General features: G+C 45.1%; 1 protein-coding gene across 1 annotated transcript in view; it reads right to left on the bottom strand.

The window, feature by feature from the left end:
* Positions 1 to 1,354: 1,354 nt before the first annotated feature.
* The window catches only part of NOTCH2 (notch receptor 2), a 155,013-nt gene continuing 143,231 nt past the window's right edge, over positions 1,355 to 13,136 (bottom strand). Inside the window, exons 27-34 of the mRNA XM_053590948.1 lie at positions 12,562 to 12,704; positions 12,181 to 12,391; positions 11,643 to 11,739; positions 10,222 to 10,390; positions 9,298 to 9,599; positions 7,751 to 7,898; positions 6,830 to 6,927; positions 1,355 to 5,919 (exon numbers count right to left, since the gene is read on the bottom strand). Of these exons, the coding sequence (XP_053446923.1) occupies positions 4,531 to 5,919; positions 6,830 to 6,927; positions 7,751 to 7,898; positions 9,298 to 9,599; positions 10,222 to 10,390; positions 11,643 to 11,739; positions 12,181 to 12,391; positions 12,562 to 12,704 (2,557 nt within the window). The 3' untranslated portion in view covers positions 1,355 to 4,530. The remainder of the gene's footprint in view (positions 5,920 to 6,829; positions 6,928 to 7,750; positions 7,899 to 9,297; positions 9,600 to 10,221; positions 10,391 to 11,642; positions 11,740 to 12,180; positions 12,392 to 12,561; positions 12,705 to 13,136) is intronic.

Genomic DNA, 13,136 nt, shown 5'->3' with positions numbered 1-13,136 from the left:
TACCTAAAACCATATTGCCTATATCGTGTACAGTATGTGGACAGTAGAAAGGTTGTTCTGACACAGGAACCAGCCCCTCACCTTGGGCTGCAAGCCTCCTGTCCTGTATAGTGCTCATATCCTGGACAGTGTGTGGACAGTAGGAGGGTTGCTCTGACACAGGAACGAGCCCCTCACCTTGGGCCACGAGGCTCCTTAGCTGCATGACAGAGAGGCTTCCACCCCTCTCCTGCATGCTCACTGTCCAGTAGCCACACTATGCTCTGTCTGTGTCCTGGGGCAGCGCATGGCCTCAGCCCTGCTCCCTCCTTGGCTTTCATGGCTGGGAAAGCCCTGAATCCTTCCTGCGCCATCAAGGACTAGGTTTTAAGGCTTTTATGATCGCAGGGGTAGGATGTGGTTAGAGACCCAGCAGCCAGCAGCCCAGATCTACTGAAGCAGGTTTTCATGGAGCAAGTTTCACTTCCCTTTGCTCTACAGGGGAGGCACTTCTAGCTCTTGAAGTCTTGGTCTGCAGGGGCAGTAATTTCTTAACTCTTAAATTAATTTTCTTCTTTCACCATTACAAAACCAACAGGGAGACTCAAATATATTTTATACAAAATTCACAAACTCTGAGAGTGACAAAGAAATGTTCCTGTGTTAAAACATATTTGTGCGGGTCTTGTGTAAAGCTCCATTACCTGCTTAACAGAAGCATATCCTAAGATTTCAAGTCAAATAGTTTTTAAAAATACTGTTCCCATTTATAATCATGCATGTATGATCCAGAAGTTTCTGGAAAATAATGCAATATGGAAATAAGACACTAAGGTTAAGACTGCTAATGCCATATGTTTTCACCAACACCAGATCTCTGTGTCTCACTGATTCATTTTAATGAGTAAATGTGTAAATGTGAAAATGTGAACTTGGTTATAGAATTTGCATGCAAAATGATTTTATAATCCTACATATCAAGTTCTATACAAAATTGGGGGAATGTTACAACCAATGGTTTAGGTAGCAGCATCATAAACCTTACTGCCTATTATAATTTTCAATTCTCGCTATAGCAAATACTCTGCATTTCCGCTGCAAGGAGCTTTGTCCTAAGCAACTGCCTGTCTCTAGCTGTGGTGAGTGTCACTAGCTATGAGGTGTGCCCAGCCTCATGATGCTTCCTCTTTAATGCTTACTCCTCAAAAGCATTTATTTATGATCTGATTAAAGGAAGAAAAAAAGCTTAATGCTGGGCCTTGTGGAACAAGAATGAAAAGGAAATTATTTCTGTCTTAGCGAATTATGACATCATGAAGTGATTACTTACAAGGCCAGGGATGCAGGATGAGAAATAAAAACATTGTGACACCACTGAGCTTGACATGTAACCTTTTTTATTTTGTGATAAAAATGCTTTCATATAAATTTCATTTTAACTACTTTTAGAATGAAACTTTGCAAAGTAAAAACAAAAGTGTACATTTTCCTTACTATATATAGTCAGGAATATGCAGTCATTTTAATGGTTATTGGGTTTCTCATACAAACAGATAAAATACCACTTTTAAGAGAAATGTACACAAGGAAGTCATCATAGTACCAATCATTAACGGGGGCCTTAGGGCATATAACTGTGTCTCTCAAATAGTCATCATACGTTCAATGTATTTACTGGTTAAGGCCAAAATCCTCAAACCACCTGCCAACAAAATATTACACCTTTGGTTCTTTTCTATGTGAGAATTACAAACTGGCAAATTTAATAATAGACAATATAATGGACTTGAGCATCACAGCTGACTGCTTACACTAAAATCTTAATAGTTCTCAGTTTTCTTTCCCTCAAGCCTCTCCCTCCCCTATCATCCCATAAATCAGAAAATGATACTGAAAACGAAACATAAAACATAAACAAAAAAAAAACCCCTATCCTCAAAGGCAGGCAGAAGAGAAGTCAAAGAAAGGAAGTATTTATAAAAATAAAAATTAACCAAAAGTAGGGGGAGATTTTACATGGCATAAAAGATGTGTCCCACAAAAACTGAGGCTCTAATTTAGAATCCAAATGAGAAAATGATCATTCATCTTACCTTCCCTTTTATTAGACACTATACAACTCACAAGTTATTAAAATTTAAGAGATTGGTCAATGTTTGAAAAGCAGCACTGTCCTGTTCATCACTGTAGCCTGCCATTATAATGACAGCTTTCACATCGCCTTCCCCCAAACCCAAAGGATCCAAATTAAAGTGTTCCAAGAAAAAGAAGCAAGTTAATCCTAAACTGTGCTTGGGGAGGAAGGCAGATATAAAATATGATCCAGGCAGCTGGTCGGAGGTTGATACTTTCAGGAAGTGGGGCTGGAGCAGGAAGGCAGAGGGGGCAGATGTGTTGTGGTCCAGAGAGGTCCGTGCAGATAGGTTCTCCCCAACTGAAATAATAAATGTGTCCAAAGGTAGAGAGCCACCATCCAGAATAATAAAATGTTTGCACACTGTGAAAGAGGCTGGCAGAATATTGCCACATAAGGGAATAAAATGGAATGAACAAATGTAATCTGCTTATATCATGGTAGAACTAATTGTTTTTGCTGGTTTGATGAACCCAGATGGGACTGAAAAAAGCACTTGTAGAGGCTGTGCCAACAGAACTCAGGGTTCCCACATGGGGCCTCAAAAAGACTGGTCAGATACACGGGCAGCACTGCTGTACACTCCTCAGCCACAGCCGGAATGAGAATGTCATCCACAGAAAAGAGCAGACACAAAGGAACCAGCTTTCCTGGTGTCATGGGCATCACAGCACTGGACAGAAGTGACAAGGTAGCCATGGGACCAATTACTAACAGATCCAGGAAGTACAGAAAGAAAACTTTCTCCTATTTTTATAGTTGACTAAAATGCTCAGCCCTTGAAAGACAGAGAAGCCAGCTGCCAAGACAAAAATACAGAGAGCAGGCTCCAGTGAGGCACAATCAGTCTGAGCATGAGGATGGCGGTGATGAGCAAGCTTCAGTTGCCCATTCGTCATTTAGAAGATGACTCTAGGAAAGGACAATGTTCCTGGTAAGTTTTTAAGTTAGTTGTCAAAGGGAATTTCAGAGTAAAAAAATGGTAGCAAAAAATAGCAAAGCCTACTTCTTCTACTGTTCTTTCTTTTCCCACCTTACAGGACTGTCTTGGACACAAGCTGTGTAGCATAGCTTCCCATTTCCTGAACTTTCACAAAGAAAACCTGAAGTAGGTTCTTCAGTGAGAACCTACCAGGTGCACCTGCAACTCAGACCACACGGTGTGGAGGGAAGACTGGTGAACATGCCTGTGATCCAAAAGAGAATCAGAGGCACAGACTGTGATTACTAAGGAAAGGAAGATGACTGTCCCTGGGTCTCTCGGGCTAAGGAAAGTGCAGTCCTAAACAGCAAAGGTGTATCATCTGAGACATTGTCTTCTGTGGAGATGGAAAGAAAAGCTCAAAAGCTAAGAGTACTTTCATCTGCTGGATGAGTGAATGAAACAGGGCGAGGGCTCTAAGATCTGGGATAAGCATGTTTCACCAGCAGTCAGTGGTGTACTTGGCAGTAAGTGGAGGGACCTGTGGGTGGGCAACTACTCCCTGTACAAGTGAGCTTGTATCTTGGTCATTCCAAAATTCCAACCCTTTTTCTGGTTTAAAAAAGAAGAGGGTCATAGTGACTAGGCTACCAAGGACAAAATCTGTAGGCCCACAATGGGAAAAAACGATTGACTCACATCCTTCCGGGCAAAGTTTATATGAAGACCTGCAGGCAGACAACAGAAATTAAGGTACAGCTTCTTGAAGGGATCTTCTGCCCCCAAAACTAGTTTGGACAAAAATATTTTGCTCCCCATCTCTCTCCAGGAATGATATATGAAGAACACAATATAATATTTCCATTTTCCAAAGAAACATACTTGAAAGGTTTATGCTGAGAACCATAACCAAAGTAAACTTTGTGAGACTCCGAGGGAGGCTGGGAAAACAGGAGGGGAAAAGGGGGCTGAAGTTGCTTAAGTTGCTTTCCAGGGCAGGAATGATTCAAAGCACAGAGGTCTTGCCCTGTAACAGCTGGTAGGGCTACAATCACAAGAGAGGTGCGAGAATGCAGCACCAAATGAAGATGAAGCAATTTCCAAGGATGAGAAGGTAAGGCAACTAAGAGAATTCCAGGGCAAAATTCCCAGCAGGACTCTAGTACAGCACCTTCTCATCAATACGGCAGAAGCCCCCATGGCTTAATATGTAGTCCAAGATGCAAGAATATCTGAGCTACAACAAGCATCCATCTTGTTCTCCAAATACAAAAGAGTAAACGTTTCATCTTGCACTTCTATGAACGTGGCTTGATGAGGAAGAGATTAGAAGAAGGAGCCATGTCCCCTCTGGAATTATCTGAAAAATATGAACATCTTCTCTCTCTTGCCTCCAGAAGCTGGTTCCCGAGATTTCTTCATTGCTCTCCCGGATGACCTTCATTGCTCCTCAGCAGCACTCACCACAGGCCGTGTCCCTGTGCTGGAGGCGCCTTCACGCATACACCTGCATGCTGCTGTGTGGTGGCTCAGACATGTGTGTCCCAGGGCCTCGCTGACCTCCTCCAGCACCCCCAGGAGTAGGGCTGGTGGTCACATCTGACCAGTCAGAAGCAGAGTGGGGAGATGAACTTGACCACTGGTCAGGGGACTCTGGGGATGGGGTCAGGTAGGGATGTTCACCCTGGAGGTGACCGCTGTGACTGGGCGTTCGCTCAGCAGCATTTGAGGAAGTATAACTGTGCTGTGAAGGGGGTGTGGGGTACTTGCCCACAGAGGCCGGGAAAGGGTGATAGGCTGGGAGGATGGTCTGAGCTACCTGCTCGTCCTGCTGGGGCATCATGGCAGTGGGGAAAGCCACACTGGGCAAACGGGCCATTTCTGGGATCTGGTACATGGTGGGCAGGGGGCCCGCGACAGCTGCAGGGCAGTTGGCCTGAGGCTGGGGAGCCCCGGCTGGTTGGGTGATACTGCCTTTGGGGATGAGCTGGAAAGTCACAATAGGGGGCAGGGGTTCCCGGGGGACAGCCACATGCTTCCCTTCAGACGGCCTGCTCTGGGGAGCCATGCCAGCGTGGGTGCCCTCAGCTGGAGCCAGGACCATCCCAAACATCTCATTGTACTGGGTCTCATTTACCTCTACGCGGTTCATCCAGTCTGCCGGGACTGCAACTGGATGATGCCTACCCAAGCTCCCAGCACTTCCATTGCCTGGGGGAACGATATGGTGGTGGGACAGCAACTGGCTCACTGAGGGAAGCACTGTGCCAGCCCCATGAGCCAGAGGCTGCATTTCATGAAGGTTAGAGAAAGACAGTGCATGCTGTGCGTGGATGGGGGCAGCAGGGGCGGCAGCAGCCAGCATAGGGTTGGGTGAGGCCTGCAAGATTCCAGGGGATGTAATCATTGGAGAAGATGTCGCATCAGAAACGTATGTGTGAGGAGACTCGAGGGAGTCGACAGGGGATAACGTCACAGAGCTCTCGGAGAGCTGGACCTTCTCGTTCAGAGACTTCTTCCTCCTATTGCCCTTGGCCTCCTTGGCTTCCTTGGCGAGGTTAGGGAGGCTAGTGGGCATGGTGCTTTTGGTGTTGGGCCGTCTAGGCTTCTTGCCCACTGGGGTGTGCTTCAGACTGAGGAAAGACCTGTTGGGCCCACAGATGACGGGCGAGAGGGCGGAGGTCAGCACCGTGCCTGGAGGGCTCGGTGTCACGTTGTACTCATCCAGGAGGCGCACGATGTCATGGTGCATGCGGTCCCGAGCCACATCCCGGGGAAGGCGGTCCATGTGGTCGGTGATGTCTCGATTGGCAAAATGGTCTAACAGGATCTTAGCTGCTTCATAGCTCCCCTCCCGGGCAGCAAGAAACAGGGGTGTCTCTTCCTACAGAAAAGGCAAGCCACAGAACACATTTTAATGATACTCTCAAGAATACAGCAGTATATCACCACCTTTTCATCATGATCCCCTTAGACATTTTGTTCTGCATTGTGTCCCCCATGAGATATCCATACCACAGATTAGGCTACATATCTACCTATGTACTCTGTATATTTCTGTGATGTATACATAAAAAGAGCCCTCCCCCAAAACCAAGTTTGCCCCTTGAAGACAACATCACCTCTGCTAGGAATTCATAAAATAAAGCATGTCCTGAACCAGAAACTCACTTAGAAGAATAAATATCAAGCTTATCAAAATAAGGTTTCAATAGGAAAAGGAGGTAGAAGTAAGAAAGAGGAGAGGAAAAGAAACTAATCATGTACAGAACTGGGAAAAACAAGGAGAAGAGTAAAACCAAGATGAGACTAAATATATACAAGAAGGAAATGAAATTACGGAAAAGAAGAAGTAAATCAGAGAAAGAAGCACGACAAACTCAGAGAGATAAAGACAAAAAGGAAAACTTTATGGAATCTGAGGACAGAAGGGGAAAAAAACAAACAACAGGAAGAAAGTGAAAGAAAACAAGAGAAAAGGGAGTAAACATGAACAGGAGAGAAAACTGGAGAAAAGGGAACACTGGGCAGAGAAAAGGCAGAAAAGCTACACGAACCCATCTCCAGGCCAGCTGGATGCCAGGTGAGCACTAAGTGGGCAGCGGACTCAGCCCAGACACCCCCAGACATCCCGCAGGCAAGCCCAGCCCTTCATCAAGCTCTCCCAGTTTGTGCCCAACCCGCTTCCATCTCCACTGTACAAGCCACAAGAGAAGCTCTAAGGAGACTGGGAAGAGCCCTGTAGCAGGGGCACAGCTAGGGGCCTTCTCCAGCTTGGGGCTCGCGGACTGTACCTTGTTGTCCTGCATGTCTCGGTTGGCCCCATTTTTCAACAGCAGAAGAGTTGCCTCCACATTATTGACAGCAGCTGCCCAATGAAGAGCAGACTTTCCTGCAGAACAAAAGCAAAAGCATTTTTATAAGCAGACATGTCCTGCTCTTAGTATACACCATAGCTTGTATGCCTTGTGCAAGGAAACCCCTAAACTCTGTAGACATCAGCAGAAAGCCAGTTCTCTGTGGGAGCCAACTAGAAAAGCCTAATATCCTTCATTCCTCTGTTCTAGAAATACTTCAGTTCAGCCTGCCCAGTCTACAGAAGACTTTTAGGTAAAAGGATCACTTGCATGAGGTATCCACATCCTCCACATGGTGTCATCTATCCCTTTACGTACTGAAAGCAATAACCTATTTATTACATGCCGGAACGTATACTCAGGATCTCCCATAACTCTCTTAGTGAAGACAGCTCTTACAAATCCTCTTACCAAGGGCAGTATGCCTAGGAAACTACACAGGCAAAACTTTCATAGATTTGCTTTAAGGTCCAAAAACAACCAAAAATTCCTTTCTCATCTTTTACTAATTCTTTTGTTTTTTGAAGAGGCAGAGTCTTGCTATGTGACTTGCCCAGGCTGGACTAGAACTGCTGGATTCAAGAGATTCTCCTGCCTCAGCCTCCCAAGCAGCTGAGAATACAGGTGCCCACCCCCATGCCTGGCTTCTATTCTCATCTAAATTAGGGACCTCCTATAGTTCAGTTCTCTTGAGGTCAACATGTTGAAGGAAGAACAGATGAATGCATAAATGAAAGAATGAGTGAATCTCTAAATGGATTTGGATCTAAGACAGTTCTTTAAGGGTCATGTCACGATTCTCCTCCCCAGAGGTATGTTTTTTGAGTAAGAGTCCAAACTCCTGCCTCTCATCCTTACCGTGGTCATCCACTGCATTAACGTCTGCCTGGCAGTTGATCAGTTCTGCCACCATTCCTTCCACGGCCAGGCGGGCAGCCAAGATGAGGGGTGTAGTGCCATCGTTCATTCTGGCATCTAGATCAGTTACTCGGTTGCGAATCAGAATCTAGGTAAGGAGAAAGTACAGAAAAGGAGTCACTTGGATGAAGAAAAGCAATGAAACTCAGAGTTAAGGCTATATTCTTAAAGTTCCTGGAGGGCAGAGAAAGTCTAGTTATCTTTGTGCCCAAGATTCTATCATGGCCAATCAATAAATATTTGTCGAATTAATAAATAAATCAACAAATGGATGCTCAAGGCACAATGGGCCATGCAAAGTGATAGACCTTTTTATTTTCTAAGGAAAAAAGGAGGTGGGAAAATATCACAACTTCAGTCACAATGTACAATATATGTCATTCCTATTTCCTCATGAATTAAAATAAAAGAGCATCAGAAAATATGCTATCACCTCATGTCAAGAAAACTACCATAGCAATCCCACTGCTGGGGATATAACCCAGGGAGGGGAACTCAGTATATCAAAGATGCCTGCACTCAAAGTTCACTGCAGCACTACTTACAATAGCCAAGATTTGGAATCAACCTAAGTGTCCATCAGTGGATGAATGGATAAAGAAATTGTGGCATATATACACAAAAAAAATGTTATATAGTCACAAAAAGAAATGAAATTCTGCTATATACAAAAACACGGCTGGAACTGGAGACCATTATAGTAAGTGAAATAAGCCAAGCACAGAAAGGCACATCTCATGTGTCCTTACTCATACATGGGAGCTCAATATTAAAAACAATCGATCTCATGGAGACAGACTGAAGAAGGATGGTTGAGAGAGGAGGTGGGAAGAGTAATAAAGTGCAGATAAAGTTGGTTAGAATGAACAATATTTGAGAATACAACAGAATGACTATAATCAATGGTATGTTAGGGCATATTTAAAAATAACTAGAAGAGTAGAATGTTCCTAACACAAAGAAATGATAAATGCCTAAGGTGGTCCATGTCCCAAATATCCAGGTTTGATTAATTCATATTGTATGCCTGTATCAAAACATAGCATGTACTCTTTAATATGAAACTATTATGTGAGCATAATAAGTAAAAAAAAAGAAAATTGCCAATGAGCAGCTCCAACTCCATACAGTTAGGCAAATCTACAGGGAGCTGGTGACATGACACTTGTGAGAGGCTTCAGGACAGATGTCATCCTCATCTGATCTGTGCCTCAGGTGGTGTCTTGGCACAGCATAATATCGTTGATTAGTTACCAGAAAGCTGGTATGATCTGCTGTTGGCTCTATCACAATGACTGTACAAACCCAGGTCAGTTTCCTGCCTCCATTTTCCTGCTTTCCCATTTAGGAAACATGACTAACACCTGTCCTAACATCGCAAATAATTTAATATAGTCTATGACATATTTGTGCCTTCAAAAAGATGAAACACTATGAAGTCCTAGAGAATTCTTGTTTTTTAAAACAGCTCTTGTTACATTCTGTACCTGGAAGACACCCTGGGCGTCAGCAGCCACCGCAGCGTGGAGAGGGCAACGGCCCATGTTGTCCTGAGCGTTGGCATCCGCACCTGCATCCAGAAGGCGCTTGGCAGCATCAGCCCGGGAGTAGCGGGCTGCCAGGTGAAGGGCCATCTCTCCGGTCCGGTCTGTCTGGGCCTGGAGGCTGGCGCCTTGGTAGACCAAGTCTGTGATGATGTTGGCAGAGGAGTCCTCGGCGTCTTCATCTTCATCACTCACATCTGAGCTGCCTCCTCGGAGAGAAGCCAACATCAATGGCGTGCACCCATCTGCGGGAAGGAAAATTCCAAAAGGTATTCAAGGGGAGAAGGCGCTAAACCTATTGTTGGGATAGGTCTATTTGTGTAAAATTTTTCTTAGGGGCAAAGACTTCCTGTATTTCCTGTGGTAACTGGCAATTAGTTTTACATTTCCATCTACTTTTCCTCCGATAATGTAATTTCTATAAAGAGTAAAGAGCAAGTAAGACTCTTTTGGAGCTGGGGGTTCTACTTTAAGCTAAGCTTTTCTGTTTAAGTTTTATGTTCATTTAAATTGGACATTTAAGAATATCTAATATTAATAGAACTATTAATATATGCATAAAGGATCAGGCAAACTATTCTCTATCCTCTGCTTTGGAATATTATTTTTCTATCCTACTAAAATCTAACCCATTTCATCAGCCTATGTAGTCTAAAACACAGTATATAAAGCAACGTGAAATCCTCCCCTCCCTTCTGAGTTCATAATTTATGCTTGTCTGTATTCTTTCAGCATTCATTTCCTCAAGATTTAGAATCTGTGAAATTGCACAGGGACATAAGGCCAGGTGGGGCAAACACAGGCCAGTGATGCAGAACCAAGGGCAAGCCCAGCCTACAGAAGAAGAGAAGGTTCCCTGGCACTGACCAGGGCCCCGGACATTTACGTCCAGCACATCCACATCCTGCTCTGCCTGAGGAGGAGTCAGGGCCAACGATGGCGTCCTTCGGATGTCTGCAGCTTCCAGGTGCTGCTGTGTCCACGGGCGTCGATCGACATGGTCATCTTCTTCTGACAACAAGGCCTCATCTTCAGCCTGAAAGGAGAAAACACACTCCCTCTCAATCTGCCCACCTCCAGAAACTGCTGGCAAAGACTGTTCCAGCCTCTCCCCACCTTCCCCTATTCCCCACCCGGTTTTCTCTCTTCATGCTCTAACACGGATGACTACCACTTCAGCTGCCTGCTTCCCCATCCCAAACTTTAGCTTTAAAATGCTACTTCTAGATCCCCAAGCACCATATTCTTGCTTCTGGGCCTTTGTCCATGTTGTTCCCTTTGCCTGAAATGGTCTCCTCCAATTCTCAGCAGATAAAGTAACTTCTACCTACCCTCCAAATAGAAACTGGACTTCACTCCTGTTGGCCCTAAAACGCACATTCTGCTTTCCTCTACTTAACTGGCCATGTCACACTACACTGCAGTCTCTACTGCCAGACTGCAAGCTTCTCAAGAAGAGGGGCTAAGCCTTCTTCAAGGCAGCCACCCTGCCCTTAACACAGGGCCCAGTGCACAGCAAGCACTCAGAAAAGACTGCTGAGTGATAATAATTGCAGTAATTTAAAGTAGCTACCCTTTACTGAATATTTAGTGTGTTATAGGAAATAGGTAAGGCACATTACACCAACTACAATATTTCATCCTCATAACAACTCACAGGGGAAAGAGTTATTATCATCCCCATTTTAGGATAATAAATACAAAATGGTGAAATAATTTCTCAGCTCCTCAACAGCAGAGCTTCAAACCTGAACCCAGTTCTGACTATAACTAAAGCAATGTTCTTTGCCAGGGGCTCTACCAGCTCTGGACGGGATGGATTCCTTTTCACCGCAGCCTCAGCCTCAGCCAAGTCAACCACGCACTTCCATATGGTCTCAGTTCTGAGGGCTCCGGATGTGGAGCCTCCAATGTCAATTGTCACTGGCTCTCTCACTATTTAATCTCATCTTCTCTTAGAAAAAGGGAAGTGCCCATAGAGGATAAGAGAGCAATCTAGACATCAAGGAATTCCCGTTTACACATAGCATTGGTGGACTACCACCAATCAGCACGATACTAGTGGAAGAGCTTATTTGAATATTTTTAAAGAGTCCTTGAGAATCATAGGTAACCCAAGGTCAACAATAGCCTAACAATTCCTGCTGTTCATGAGAACCTGAGATAGCTCGCCTGAGCACAATAAAGGCCTTTTCCTCCCATTCAGGGCATGCTAGAACTAAAAAACAGAGATCTGAAATGCAACCAGATAATGGCAGACAATGGTAGTTCCACCATGACCAGCTTACCTTGACTTTCTTTGGCTGGGGCCCTTCGTCATCAACCCAATGTTCACTTGTTCCAGAACCAATCAGGTTAGCCTCTGAAACTTGCACTGAGAGATTTCTGATATGATTATAAAGGGGGAAAACGAGAGCAAAAGTGATGTCATAAACTAAATTAAGTATAATGATTTTCTCAATACTTTTTCTACCATGACACATTCCCACAGCTGTAATAACTTTTGGAGGCCTTGGCCCAGAGAGGATGTTATGTGCCATTCTCTGAGTATTCCTCCTTTCCCTTCCCACTGAGCAAGAGCTTATGAGGAAAATGTGCCTCAGCACAGAAGCTGTGCATCACTGTGTCAACACGTGCAGAACAGGTGAGCCCAGACCACGCCTCTGACTGAGATTTCATAGTCGCTCGCGAAGCATTGAGAACCATGGTCAGCATGATCCCTTCAGTGTCCAGAGGTCAGAATTTATAATGCTTCAATGAGCTACACGGTTCCATGCATCCCTACTTCATTCCCGTGCACAGTGGCTTGTTGGGAGCACCTCTTACTTCAGTCCCACAGCATCCTGTCCCACTGGCTCACGACGTTTGTGGTTGCTCGCATCTCGGCGAAGGGTGAAGCCCTCAGGCAGCCAGAGAGAGCCATGCTTACGCTTGCGTTTTGCCATGATCACCCCCAGCAGAATAATAAATAGGATAATGACAACAGCAACGGCAAGTAGGTAAAGGAGCTGAGTGCGTTTTGGAATCTGGGATTTACCTGAAAGTCAAGAGAGACCAGGAGAGTGCTGAGTAAAACATCCACCTCTCAATACCAATATCCTATCCATTTAGAGGGCACTCACCCTGAGAAAGAGGGGGCTACGTGCTGCAAAGCGTCACCCAGTGCTGCCTTCCCCTACCCTTCCCCACCACATCAGTATCACTCACTGACAACAGACACAAGAGGGTATGACAGGGTCCCCTGGATGGCGTGAGAAGCCAGCAGAGCTGCTGCAGCATCTGTGTTCTTGAAGCATTGGTCTGAGTCTTGAATACATTGGCGGTTGTCAATTTCCAGAAAGACCTCAGAGCTGTGGGATGCCAAAGGAAGGGGGAAGGAAAACGGGGATTACAGAAGGGTGCAGGCACAGCAGTGAGTCACAGGGTGACATGAACAGCCTTCAATCCTCCCTTGAAGCATCAGACTTCCCTCCTGGGACACTGCCCTCGGAAAGGGCACAGAAATCAGGATACTGTTCCTTCATGTGCTAAACACTAATTCCCATGTAGGAGACATCTCCCCTTCCTTGTCTGGCGGAGCTAAGCCTGCTGATGGAGGGGGCACATGACCAAGCAAGAAGACTGGTCCAGCGGATACCTAATGCTTCTCACCTAAAGGTTTTGGGGGTCTTCTTCTGCCCTTTCCTACTGACTCAGTGGTACTCAGTGCTACCTAAAACATATCCCTGCACACTTCTGGTCCTTATTCTGTTTTGTCTCTGCATCTGTATCTCAGTTAGCTA

The sequence above is a fragment of the Nycticebus coucang genome, chromosome 5 (assembly GCF_027406575.1).
Source record: "Nycticebus coucang isolate mNycCou1 chromosome 5, mNycCou1.pri, whole genome shotgun sequence".
NCBI classification, from domain to species: Eukaryota; Metazoa; Chordata; class Mammalia; order Primates; family Lorisidae; genus Nycticebus; species Nycticebus coucang.
This window is presented reverse-complemented; position numbering and strand designations above follow the sequence as displayed.